At 40.5% G+C, this 15078-nt stretch overlaps 1 protein-coding gene across 3 annotated transcripts in view; it reads right to left on the reverse strand.

The window, feature by feature from the left end:
- Positions 1–15078, reverse strand: part of LOC311049839 (neprilysin-like) — a 101862-nt gene that overhangs the window by 3222 nt on the left and 83562 nt on the right. For all 3 annotated transcript variants that reach the window (XM_084063721.1, XM_084063720.1, XM_084063719.1), the window contains exons 14-20: positions 11214–11312; positions 10903–10980; positions 10584–10687; positions 10112–10170; positions 8844–8963; positions 8611–8744; positions 8136–8201 (exon numbers count right to left, since the gene is read on the reverse strand). In XM_084063721.1, coding sequence (XP_083919847.1) covers positions 8136–8201; positions 8611–8744; positions 8844–8963; positions 10112–10170; positions 10584–10687; positions 10903–10980; positions 11214–11312 — 660 coding nt within the window. The remainder of the gene's footprint in view (positions 1–8135; positions 8202–8610; positions 8745–8843; positions 8964–10111; positions 10171–10583; positions 10688–10902; positions 10981–11213; positions 11313–15078) is intronic.

The raw sequence follows: 15078 nt of genomic DNA on the forward strand, positions 1-15078 counted from the left end.
TTGCTTTACAGACAGTGCAACACAAATATATACAATATCACACAAAACATTGTACAAGATCCATATCTGCCACACTGTAACAATGAATCATGGGGAAAAAGAAAGAGAGATGCGATGGCATCCAGGGTTATAATTTGTTGCAATAGCAAATGGAACAAAGGACAACCTGTGTTAGTGTTATCTTTAGGGAGACTAGCTGTAATATCCACCAGAACAGTTCGGTTCCGGTATGATTGCCCGAACCGAACTTACGTCTGACAGGCAAATGTCAATTCACACTGCCAGAGAAGTTGCGCTGAACAAATAATGGGCGTACGGCGAGATCACCGCAATTGTCAGCATTTATCATTCTATCGTGACTTTGACTTGAGCGTACGGCCCGCTCATATCTCATGTCTGGTCTGAGGGCATGTAGGATTTGTCTACACCAGTTTGTTCCATCGTAGACCTGCGGAGCATTATTGTCTGACCATCTGACATGCATCTAAACATATGTATTCATTCCCAAAATGTAAATCTCTGAAACTAATACATTTTTGTAAAGGCATACATCGACGATGTGTCAAATAAAATTGGTAGGATATTTTCACGTGTACAAGCAATTAAAGTCGAGCAATTAAAAACAATATAACATATTTACAATATTACAAGTTAGATGCTTAATCATTCAGCCATTTAAACAGTGCTTTACTGGCTATGTGTTAAGATGAGCGCATACATATGCGAGAGGGTTTTGGGGACTGCTGCGCTGGAATATTTTTATGACATGAGAATGAAGTCTCCCAACTTGGGTAGCCTACAGTATGCTACGTCTTTCTGGAGTTATTTGGAACTCGTTTTATATAAACCCGACGCTCGAATGCGGTCTGTGCCCAGCCAGCGCAAGTGATCTTCATTGGCAGCAGGAGATCGGAGCTATAGGTAACCAAACCACCCCACCACACACCAGCCTCCATTAATGTTTACGCATTAATAAGTCACTCCATAAACGTTCATATGATGACAGCCCCAGGCTATCTATCTCTCATAAACGTGGTGTCACGGCTCTCCTTTATTTTGCAAAACAGCAGTGCGTCTCCACTATCAGTGCGCTCTGCTCTGGGGTTAAATTAAAACACAAACTTATTGGAAAAAACACAGGAATCAAACTGAGTTCGACTGACAAAATGGCACACCGGCACACCCACTCTTCGGATGCCAAATTAGGCAGTGTGCAAGAGAGCATAGAGATGTTTTGGATGTTTTTTGTTGTTGTTGTGTAAACAGACTTTGTGCAACTGGAATAAGAGTAAATGATACTAGAAGAGGAGACAGACTGAATAAAACAAGAATAAAACCTTCAGTGTCATCAGTGTCATGTCCACAATAACATTTTGCAACTTCCTTAAAAAGAACATCATTTGCCTTTTTTACATATAAGATTTGTATTTGCATCAAAGAAAAGCTTCTTGTCTAGGATAATGGCCAAATGCTTATACTACTGCACTGCTACCACAGGCTCACAATTAATCACACATGGAGCAGGGGTAAGGGGACAGCTCCTTCGAAAATCAATACACATTTCTTTGGTCTTAGCCATATTTATTTGGAGGAAAGACTGGTCACACCTGTCAACAAATTAATCAAGGACTGGGCTGGGCCATGATCTTGCTCCGATTACAGAGTCATTGGCATGGACAAATCTTGATGCATGATTGAGCAAATGAAAGTGGTGAAAGCCCCTAGCCCTGAAGGGATCCAGTGGAAGAGTGGGAGAGTTTACTGGACAGGGTTCCATTAACCCTCAAAATTAGATAAGAGTCTGTGTGCAAGAACTTGAGGCTGAATACAATTAAGCAGTTCCATAAAAAAGCAAACGTGCATGGTTCTTGTTTCTCTCAAGGTGCCTCATTTAACGGGGTATCTGCAATGTCCTCCACTCTCCTCATTGACGTGTATGCAAACTGTAAGGGGTCCAACATTTCATACGGTGTAAAATGTCAGGTTTCACAATAAGTTCAAATGTCCTCATAACAAAGGACATATAAGGGCAATAGGGTGATCATTCAGTAATTTTGGAGACATAACCTTTGCCACTGGCATCACATTAGATTCTTTCCACATGCTAGGAATGTTCTGTTGTTCTAAGGACTGCAAAATATAACACTTTAATAGTTTTACCTCGTTGGCACTCTCAACTTTGTCAAGATGGTCTAAATGCTGACTAAAGACAGCTCAGGCAGAGTTGAATGTGCACAGTCATTGGTAGAGGTTTGGGTTGTGTAGTTACCTTGCCATGATGTAACTCCAAAGGTGGACAAGAAATAAAAAATAATTGCTCCATTGATTAGAAATTGACAATTCAAAATATGCTCCTCATTGACTTACATTGTACTGTAAAACAGCTCTCAAAGTCACTCTTTTAGGACAAAAACGAACGCAAACAAAGTTGATTCAGACAATATAGAACATCACCAAACCCAGTACTGTTTTTTTTTTTTTATAAAAATGTCAACTTCCTGTTGATTTTGCCATTTTTAATAAGTAGAAAACCCGGACTGGATCGGCGGATCCGGATCCAGATCTTCAAATAGTAAAATCAACAGGAAGTTGACATTTTTATTAAAAAAACAAACAGTACTGGGTTTGGTGATGCTCTATATTGTCTGAATCAGCTATGTTTGGGTTAATTTATGTGCTAAAAGACTGACTTTGAGAGCTGTTTTACCGTACAATGTAAGTCAATGAGGAGCATATTTTGAATTATCAATTTATAATCAATGGAGTAATTATTTTTGATTTCTTGCCCACCTTTGGAGTTACATCATGGCAAGGTAACTAACTACACAACCCAAACCTCTACCAAAGTGGTCTTACCCTTTAAGACTGTAATTTGGGATTTGGGGTTACATATGTTGTCACATTTATAAATATGATTAATCTAACATCGGCTTGTACAAACTTGCAGGTTCACAATTGGCTAGTCCTGGTACATCCCATATGCCGGAGGGACAGAATCATTGGGATTGGTGGGACACATATCGTTAGTTACTGTATAGTGTTTTAGTTTAACAGTTGTTTCTTTCATTTGAAGAAATGGGTCATCCTTGTTTCTTAGGGCTTTACTTTGCACTTGTTTAAATTATTTTGCAGTGATGTCCTAGAGTTAAATTAGTTTGTTACACTTTTAGAGCATAGCGTAGTCATAATATGGACATACCTTGTGTGATACCCTCAAAATTGTGAAGCAACTTGTGAAGTAACTTTTATTTTTTTTGAAAAAGTGTATGCACTTATTATGTAAAGTATTGTCCAGTACTTTTATTATTTGTATTATTCCTATGGTCACCAACCAGAATAATGTCAGTAGTAATTCACTGTAGGTCACTTGGGATGAGAAGCGGAACCTTTGTGTGTGCAGCAGGTGTTGCCTAAGGGTCCCCTTTAAGGGCTGGGTGCCTCACCCCTTTCCTTCAGAGGAAAATTAGGAACACAAGTGAACGGTTCATGTCTCATTCCTGTGCCTGTTTATACTGTGTTTTTCAGGTCAGTACACCATGAAGACCATATTAACTTAACTCCTAAGGTTTAATGTTTTTGTTTAAGTCCGCAAATTGACGCGCTGATTGAGTGCATAATGGCGTCTCCCTCGTGTTATCCCTTTGAAGATGGCGTTTGCCTCGTTGTGTACTGAACACAGTAACATGTTTGTTTACATTGATCCACGACATTTCCAATGTTAGTTACCTGAACACTTGACAGATACATGATTGGTGAAGGGTTTTCTAAGAATGATCTACAGCTAACTTTGTTTTATTTCATTACCTGAAGCTGAGGTGCTGAACAGATATTTTGCATTTATAATACTTTTCTATTGATACTCTCTTTATGTTTTCGAAGTATTTTGGGTACCTTACCATTATTATTGATTAATGGCTTTATGGCAAAAGTGCATTTATTGTGTTTGAGTGTATTTTGAATATGCTCCACTTAATTGATATTCCCTGTGAGATGATGTGTCAGATGTTTTGAAAAGACAACAGTGAACTACTTAAGATGGCTTTAAGCTAAAGAATGTGGCTTTATGTTGAATAGATACTGATCCTTGATTGTATGTCAGATGCAACTTGATGTTGAACTAATTGCACTATTTGATGGTAGCTATATGGGACCAGTACAAATACTGAGAGATGGCCTTTGAATGTATTTCATTGTGATCTGATGACTATGAGGTTTAATGGGAGTATTGAAGCCAAATGGTTATATTTTGTAAATGTTGAAAGTGGAAATCTGCAAATGTATTTTAAGGGACAGCAGCTTACACACAACAGATATACAGATACTCACCTGTAACCCACCAACACATATTCAACACATATTCAACCACACACATACATGCCATACCTACCTGGAACACACACACACACACACACACACACACACACACACACACACACACACACACACACACACACACACACACACACACACACACACACACACACACACACACACACACACACACACACACATATATACTTACTTTACCTGGAAAAGAACAAGACCTACACACACACATTTCATGCTCACCTTGAAGGTGCTATGGACTCTGACACAAAGAGAGACATTGTTGCAGTACAGGGAAATTTTGATTTATTGTGATATTTGATATTGTATTGTGAATAAATTGAGAGGAAAATTAGGAACACAAGTGAACGATTCATGTCTCATTCCTGTGCCTGTTTATACTGTGTTTTTCAGAGACCAGTGAGACATTGAACAAAAATCAATCTTGTTACTGTGGTACCCGACTCAGCCTGGGACCCACTAACAATAGATGCCAAAACAATTGAAGAAAATCCATTAGCGTATTTTTATTTCAAAAGTCCCTAATAGGCCAATCTTAATTACTTCCTGTACAGTCCAACGTACTGCATGATGACATAGATAGAATTCATATAAATTCATCTTAATTTCATTCACCTGTTTGATTCCCATATCGCATGTTCCTCCAAATATACCTGATTTTTATTACAGAGCTACTCTGCTTTGAATCTCATTCAAGATGACATCCAGACGGTGTATTACTCATTTTAAACTTAATCAGCACACTAAAATATGCATCTGAAAACATTATAGTTTAGAAATAAGCACGGTAGTAACAAACATGCTTCACACTGTCTGTCCCCCTTTACTTGGGCAGCGTGAGCCTGCAGGCTACAAGCACTAGCCCTTTGTGGCCACGGCTGCAGTGATTCCACCGTTCCATAGCCTGAAGGGATGGGACCTTCTGATTGGTTTGCAGACTGAAACCTCAAAATAAAATGATAAAAAAAAACATTTCACCAGGACTTGAACTGTTTTCCTTGGTTAACAGTTACCTGTCTTGTCTCACCAATCTTGTCATTAGCAATGTTGTTCACCTGTGTCCTGTTAGCCCCCTTGCCAATCCTGTGGTTATTGTTACCCTTTGTGTTCACCTGTATTCAGTGTAGCGATAGTTCATGTACTGTAGGCATGGATGGCAGGAGGTTGCTACGTTCACTCTCCCCAGACCCCCCCCCCCCCTTCATTTGCTATCAAGCTAATTCATTCATACTTCCACAAGTCAGTAAGTACAGTAAGTCCACAAGTCAGTAAGTTCGCTACAGGCAAACTCACTCACGCCCTCATTCCCACAGCGGTTCATTTAAGCCTCTGTTCTCTGTTCTACGTGCTTCGCTGTCTCAGCTGGTTGTACAGCTGTTGGTTTTCAAATTCCCTCCACCTCCCCGGCCTCCTCCCTGTGGCATTTAGTTCATATTGATATAGGGTGATTATGTGAATTGTACTGTGGTTCTATGGATTGTACTATGATATGTGGTAGTTTAATTATGCATTGAAGGTTCAATGTTATGTGTATGTAAAACTGTAATTTATGCTCTGCTCTGGGGCGTTTGTGATTTCAGATCTGTTGTCCTGTTTGCGCAGGTAATTTGTAATATCACATGAGCAGAGTCACACCGCCAAATCTGAATGCAATATGATTGCAGCAAATGGTTAATATTGCTGTAATGGTTATTGATAGATATGTTTTGTGGACCAGATTGATATGATCTAGAAATATCAATCTAACCAGTCTTTTAATATAGTGATGTCTTTTTGGGCCTGTACTTCAGTCTTTTAAACATGCCTTTTGTAACTCTACTATATTCTCCCTTCCAAGGCCATGTAGCTGGCTCCATAGTTGTTATCTGGTGCCGGCTCCATATGTTTCCAAATCAGTAAAACTTGTCTTGTCAACGCTTTGCGCTTTAATGACAAATGGTGTGTTTAATGTCCTAATGACCTGTATCTCTGTACGATGACCGATATCTCTGTTTGACCCGACATCGTCACTAATTTACTCTGTCAGCTGTCACCCTGTCACAGATAAACCTGCCACATGTCCTATGATATCAAAGGAACAACTTGTTTATGGAACCGAGAATTGTACACAAGGACACCCTAAGATGAACAACAACTTATTATGATGACACCCTGATGCCTGACAGCTCATCAGATATGATCTGACGTCTGAGGGTCTTAACCAATCGTTAGGATCCACCTTGTATCTGATGTCCGGACTCCAACTTGTGTATAAATACTATTGCCTGTTATTGAATCATTAGTGTGTGTGATTATTATTCTTGTCCGTAACTTGTACTGTCTCCGTGTGTGCACTCGAGCAATACAGACTGATCATTTTTGGACGTACCGGTGTCTGACTCTCATTTCTTGGGGTGTTGACTGGACGGGTATTGGGGGGGTCTTAGTACCAAACCATCTTTTTCCATCTAATCTTAGAGTTAAATAATTAACTTTATCAGTTATATATGCAATATATGGTAATGGTTAATAAATCGTACTGGTTATTCCTGAGCTGAAGTGTCTAAATGAAGTCTGGTTATCCCTGTGTGTATATTAACCCTAAGTTCCTGAAATTCCCTGACAGTTCTTAAACATTGTTACATGTGTTCTGTTTGGCTCCTGTTTCTTCCTAGCCTTTTCTTTGTGTATTGCTCGTACTCCCAGTGTATTATTTTGTGTGCTCCTAGAGCTCATTGCGTTCCCTGTTTTGGTGTTAATAATCACTTCTGAACCTGCTCTTGACGTTTGTCCTGCATTTTAGGCTGTTTTACACTCTCCTATGACATTACACTCTCCTGTGACAAGTGACATGATATGATTGTTCTGCGATTATACATTTAAAAAATGCATAGTTCTCATTGACCAATTAAAAGAATTTGTCAAGAATTGAGGTATTTGGCCTGCTTGCACATGAAATATGATGCTTAGGCCTAGTACTATGTGAGACTAGCTGCTGACATAGCTCTGGTCCATAGCATTAGAAGGAGTTCTCTTTAACGCTATGTTACTTTTCAGCCCTTGCCCGCACGCCCCCGGAAGCGCAGCCTCTCGTCTCTACAAAAAAAATATATATACACATTCACTACTCACCAAAACAAAGACGGTTTAAGATGTTGACGTCACTCGAAGATTTTCGTTTTCGCCTGCTTCCTGTTTAAGTCCCCCTCTAAAATGGCATTTTCTCGCCTTTGTGTTTCTCCGCCGTGGAACGCTGTTTACAAACGCTGTTTAGAAACTGCTACTACTGCAAAATGGAATGTCACCGATTGATTTCTTCTCTGGGCCACTCACACAACTACCCTGTGTGTCTACAAAAAGTTGAACACACGATCATAAGGGATTTAGCGAAGTCTGTGGCGAGGTGAAAAAGTAAGTGAGCCGTACCGTTCACATGGCAAAACATGGTGTTTTTACACTGGGCTGGTGGACAGACACTCCGCCCCGATCGGAATGTTTGTTGTCTGAGCGGCGTGCACGTATCGCTGGTGTGGTTAGAAACGATTGGACTTGCGATCATAATGAAATGAAAGAAAAAAAAGTGACATTTTTTAAGTTATAAAAAACACTAAATCCCTGGCAGTGGGAAAACACAGCCAGAAATAAGTCTGTCAGTGAATGAGTTAATAGCACTGTAATTACTATATTGATGTATTCTTTTCCAAATCCGGAACAAATACAATAACAATTATTGAGCTGTCAAATTGATGTGACGTTCATTTAAACAATAGCATGTGTCAATTACACACCACTGATGTGAGGGTCTTTACCTGATAAGCTTGCCGTATCCCTCCATTGTCAGCAATGTTCTCTCCCAGTGTGTTGTTCCCATTTAACTAAAATGAGAGAACAAGAGAGAGAGAATGACTGCAAATCGTATGCTACTGTATATTTCAGAAAAACATTGATGATTTCTAGTAAAAGTATAGTCTGAGGGCTAAAAGCAATCTTTTTTTGCCCGGTGGATAAAAGCCCCATTATTATTGTTCAAAGTATTAGGTCAAAGGAGAGACAAAGAGGGACGTTTTTATGTGGAAACACAAATGAAGAGGAAGCACGATGAAGAGGAGAGATGAGCCAGCAAAATTGGAGAGAAAAGAAAAAGAAAATAGGAAAATAAATAAATGGAAAGTGTGACAAGAAAACCGACAAATAAAATAAATAAATGGACTGAGAAGCAGAACTATGTGCTGTACACACCAGCAAATCAGAATGTGTAAAAAAAATAAATCAATGGGGACCTACATGAAGTCCATTGGCCAATTCCCAGGAGTAGTTGCCATATTGGTCCACCATACATTTAGACAGCTCCAGGAACCTCTGAGTGGATCCTGGTGTCCACCAGTCCTTCAGGTCTCCATCCTTGTCATAGTTGCGACCTAGTAAGCAAGTGAAACCGCATTAGCATTGGTTCATCATGAAACGGAATGCAATCCCTCAGAGCTGCATCGGGGAGAAACAGTGTGGGAGACACTCACCGTTATCATCAAAGCCGTGTGTTATCTCATGACCAATCACCATGCCAATGCCGCCATAGTTGAGAGATTTAGATTGGCCCTTGCTGAAAAAGGGAGGCTGAAGGATCCCTGCTGGGAAAACTGACATGAAGGAGGAAACCTTAGTTGTTTTTTTTTATATTTTGGCCATATTAATCTTTTATTTCAGCCAGGCAGTGTAAAAAGTATTTGCTTAAAAAAAACTGTATTCAAATTTTTATTTTAGTAAAACTACAAATGTATTGGCAAACTATACTCATTAGGCAGAATGGCCCATTTCACGATATTGGATTGTAATTAGGAGTAGTCATCACTTTGTGATGTTGCAGCTGGTAATGGTAGGGCTAATTTTAATTACTTTATGTGCTGCTGGTAATAATACTCATCATTTATCAGTTAATGTATGGTTCTTATTAATAATCTACATCTGCCAAGTAACTAGTAAAGCTGTGAAATAAATGTAGTGGAGTAAAGTGTACAATATTTGCTCCTGAGATGTAATTGAGTAGAAAAAGCATAAAGTATGGAATAAATTGAAATAATCAGATCAAGTAAAAGTACCTCTCAATTGTACTAAAATATGGTACTTGAGTAAATTAGTTACTTTCCCGCACTGCAGATAGGTAAGTGTAGAGAGACAGGAAACCAAGCGCAGACGAGAAAAGACGGTGATCAGGAGTCCTCACACGCACAAGGAGCATAATGTTCTGTGCACTAATAGCTCAGTGGCTCTCAACCTTTTCAGGCTGTGACCCCCCAGTTGAGGCATTACATTTTGTTTGACTCGGTTCCACAGATAAATATTGTGAAAATAGCTGATCTACAAACTCACGGCGCCTCGCAACCCACAGATAAATATTGTGATAATAGCTGATCTACAAACTCGCCTCGAGGCGTTGTGAGCTTGTAGATCTGCTATTTTGTTGCTTTGCTATAATGTTTTGCCTCTTTCTTATGTATTTGACAATTTGGTCAATGTTTGACCAGTTTTGTTGATTACTTTTTTTGGTATGAAATCATGTGGAGACCCCCCTGGGGGTCCCAAACCACAGGTTGAGAACCACTGCACTATAGCTGGCTGAATCCTATGCAAACAGCTTTTTTGAACTGTAATCTCACGTAATGACGTATAAGACAGCAATGATGATAGATGTGCGTCTGCATGTGACGTGCAGGTGTATATATGCATGTGCTTGTGTAGGTGTTTGTCTGGGTGGCATGAATGCATGTCCACCCATTATGTGAATTACCTATTTGGTTCTTGCTGGATGAGTAGAAGGCATTGACGATAGCAGCTCCGGTAACCCACCTGTGAGTGTGAAAATGGAAAGAGGGATGAGCAAGGCAGGGGAATATATAGCACACAACACAACACGAGAATTTCATGAGAGATGTGAAGATTAGTCTGCACACCTATATTTGCTGTTGTACTGAAGGCTGGGAGGCTGACGTGTGTGTGTGTGTGTGTGTGTGTGTGTGTGTGCGTGCGTGCGTGCGTGTGTGTGTGTTTGTGAGAGTGTGTGTAGGAGGAGGTGAATCCACTGTATTGAATCCAGCATTAAAGTGCAATGAATCCTGGATATCACCACTTATTGAACTGTGATAACATGAGCAGTTATTGGTCCACCTACGTTATCTGCTCAGTGTTGCGAGTTTAATCAAATACACGGAATGATCTAGTTCTCCAAACGAGCAGAAAACCACAGTTGAGAAGGACCTTACTCTTCCTTGTTGACTTTGACTCTCAGTTTCCTCAGGCGTTTCTTCTGCACATAGTCCAGGTTTTGGAGGATGTTTTCAAAGTACTCCTCTGCACTGTAGTTGAGCTAACACCAACACACGGCCAACGGAAATATAAACAGGAAGGTTAGCCACACTGAGCACAATCAGCCACAGGTCATTCATTCACTGGAAAAGTCATGGCACGCAATCTGGCAACCAGTGAGACATTTTCACACAAATGATCTGCAATAACAATCCACCTAATCTATATTCTGTCTTGTGCGTATGAGCCCAATCTCAAGATCATGTCCTCACTCACATCTTTGTACTCGTTGTTCAGGTATTGTTCATTCATGATGTTTTCAGAGTAGCCAATCCGCTCGCGGATAGCCCGTGCCTACAGAGACGGGAGAGGGGTATTGTAAAAAAAAACTGGTGTCATGAATATAACATCAGTCCCATTATCATCATGTCTGTTCACTGTTGTGAATTACGGAGAATAGCCTAGACTAGACAAGAATATAATATAATAAAATGAAGAACAGAACAGAACAGAACAGAACAGACGGCTGATATTACTGCTAAATGTGTAATTGTATCCTCTATAAAAAACTAAACGATGAGCCAAACCTTCTCTTCAGCTGCTTTCTTTGTCTCTGCGTCCATCCAAGTCAAATCATAAAGGTTACTAATGAAGACCTCCCGGATATCTGCAATCATCTCATCCATCTGATGAGATGATGATGACCACACACACACACACACACACACACACACACACACACACACACACACACACACACACACACACACACACACACACACACACACACACACAGACACACACACACAGACACACACACACACACACACACACACACACACACACACACACACACACACACACACACACACACACACACACGCGCAAGAAATAATTTGTTAGACAAAAAAATCACTAACTGTCACTCACTCTTACTACTGTGTCTCTAGGAACAGAACTGTCACAGTACAACAGAACTGTCAATGTACAATATAACATAGTGCATTTTATTCTACAGTGTGCCTAGAAGGGAAGTCTTTTGCATGAAAACCAAACACAGCAAATGTTCTGTAACATGCCTCAGCAATTTAACCACTTACTGTAAGCCTTAGTAGTAGTAGTAGTACGTCGGAGAGGCTTAGATGTGCTATTTTCATTATGTTGGAAAAACAATTGAAAATCTTTGAACATTTTAGAAAAACTTCCATAATGACAATATACAGTATAGGACGCTATATTGAAAGTGGTTTAAAAAGTGCAGCAGGTGGCTGGATGCAAAATCATGCAAGAGGGCTGAGAGGTATGCAGATGGCTATGCACTAGATGGGGTGTACTGTGATAGGATAACAGGAGACAGGGCGTGATATTTCCACACAACATGGGACAGGAGTAGACCTGGTGAGCTGTGTGTGCTCATGCATGGCAGCTCCAGGTTATTGAAAGGGAACGAAGGAGGATTTCTCCTCCCAAATTTTTCATCAGACTAATCACTATCTATTATAATAAATGTAACCAAGAATTCTGCTTTACAAGACAAAAATCAGAAGGGAACATGAGCAGACTGGTGAACCAAAAGTAATTTCTTTACTGAATTGGATTTTTTGCCTATAGAGAGGATGGTATTTCTTCTTATCTTTCTTTTTGTTTTGTCCGTTTTTGATTTATTTAGACACTGGCACTGGCATGGACCAGAGTCCTCCACGGGTCCAATTTTGAGAACCCCCGCCCGCCCCGCCCGTCAATAATCAGATCCGTAGACCGACCCGTCACCCGTGATTATTTCAAAATACAAACCAGACCCGGCCCGTCAAATAATGGACCCGTTGTCCGCCCGTTTACCCGTGATCACATGCAGAGTAAAATGTAAATAGAGACAGTCACTCAATTTAAAAGTGTGTTGACCTCAGTGGTCAGGTTCGTTCAGAAATCAAGTGAAGAATGGAGGAGCGCGAACGCGCATATACGCAGTACGCGTGTGTCTTTGTTTACATTGTCAGATGGTTTTAATTTGAAGGTTTAACCGGATGTTCAATGTGTTTTTGTGAGTTAAGATAACTGACCAGTGTGCTCCATGCCATTGTGCTGTGTTAAGTTACACAAGTGACGTTGTTTGGGCGGAAACAGTGCTCTCTGATTTTCACAATAAAATGTAACCCACCCGCGTTTAGTTCAGTACTGCCCGTACCTGTGAAGTTATAAAAGTATATTTTTCACCCGTTTTCACCCGTCAAACGCGGGTACCCGTCGGATATCCGCCGGATATCCGCGGGTGCCCCGCCCGTTGCAGGACTCTGGCATGGACTACTGGGATGTATAAAATAATCAGAGGCCTGCTTAGGTCTTGCTGACTCACTGCTGTTAACTGCTGATAGATTGTACAGTACAGTATAGTGCTCACTTCATTCACTGCAGACTTGACTGTACTTTTGGATAGACATCACTATTGCTACTCTGTACATATATATCTACTAGATGCCCAATTTACTGGTGATAGATTGTACATTACACTACTACTACTACTGTCTATATCCACCCATACATGTTTGCCTATGTGTACAATGTACATATTGAACCATATTACTGTTAACACTCTGTACAACATATCTATATGCCAATGTTACTGGTGATAGATTGCACAATGATACATTATATCTGCAAATGGTTCATACCATATGCTTACAATGGTCATGTACTTATGTCAGTACAAAGTGCAGAAGGCCAGACCAGTCTGTAAGTCTATTTATACAGTATGGCCTTTTTATTGGTGATAGAATGTGCACAGTAGGCCTCTATTTCTATCTACTAATGGCTCATACATTATGCAAACCTGACCAGCCTTGGTGCAGATGGACAGGTTGGACAATATTTTATGAAGATGGTTTTTCACTCCACATCCCAGTACAACTTTCAGCTTCTAGTATGATTTTGCCTCTGAGAAGTCCCTAACTTGAACTGCAGACAGCTGAACAGTATGAAAACTCGCATAAGCTAACCAACTTTCAGAAACTCTGGCCACATAAAAGAATGCTGCAACATCTCTCTCTCTGCACATATGTATTTATATTAGCTGTCTTTTGCTATAATCTGGTAACCACCGTTCCGTAACAAATGCATATGTCTGATGTCAATTAAGTGCTGGTTAGGCTGAACAAAAAGTCTAGGAGCAGTCACATATAAAACAAAACATCAGATTCATGTTGTCAAAAACTAAATAAAAGCCAATTCAGATTGAATGATTAAAATGCAACTAAACCGATCAGCAAAATGAGAGAGGAGGCCAGCCTTTCTGGCTGTTCTGCTGAGACCACATGGAGAACGACAGAAGCATTCCAGCGTCACATACCATCAGCAGTCTTCTCTGTACCTACCACACTCCATGACTACTCTGACAACACTGTGGTTAGCCACCACCCAGAATGGACACTACTTACTGGACCTTTCCCACACAACAGCCTTGCAATGTCTGTGCGTGTGTATGTGTGTGTGTGCGTGCGTGCGTGCGTGCCTGCATGTGTGCGAGAGAGAAAGCGAGCGTGGGTATACAGTATGTGTACTGTATGTATTTATACTGTATGCATGTTTATGCACTTACAATTGTGTGTTTTGTATGATGCCTCTGTACTGTATGTGTGTATTTGAACGGAATATAACAATACACCAACTATTATAGAAATCCTCTCTATCTTCTCTAGAGCTCTTGGATTTGAAGCACTGGAATCCAAAACTGATGAATACCAATGATTGGCAATTTTCTGCTGCTATTCTTTAATTTATTGAGTCTCCAAATAATGAAGACTGTGACTGACAATATTTCAACATTCTTATGGTGGTCATTACACTTTAATACATTCCTTTGTATAAAAGCCTGGACTACATGTTCAACAGAACATATGCGTTAGAATATGATATGTGAGGTCAAATGAAGGTCATTTTAACACGCTTAACAAAAATACTAGACCACGTGTGTGCTTGTGTGTATGTGTGACGTGTGATGAACGATGTTACAGAGTGTAAGTATGTGCTGTGACCTCAAGTAAATGCTTGTACACATTCGTACAATGAGTCTCATGTTTTATGCTCAAGGGTGAGGAGTACCAACAGATATGAAGATATTCTCATAGCAGACGCGCGCACACACACACACACACGCACGCACGAGCACGCACACGCACACGCGCACACACACACACACACACACACACACACACACACACACACACACACACACACACACACACACACATATCCCAAATGCCATATGACAGATCCACGTGCAAGACTAGGCAGTGGTCCATGAGGTGACAGTGATTTACGGTGTGTGAGGCACTCAGAATTATGACAGGTGTTAAAGATATTCTTGCACACAAACATGCGCATGCATGCAGGCACGCACACCCGCCACGCACACACGCATGCACGCACACACACGCATGCACGCACACACACGCACGC

This window comes from Gymnoscopelus microlampas (assembly GCF_963454915.1).
Source record: "Gymnoscopelus microlampas genome assembly, chromosome: 8".
Lineage (NCBI taxonomy): Eukaryota > Metazoa > Chordata > Actinopteri > Myctophiformes > Myctophidae > Gymnoscopelus > Gymnoscopelus microlampas.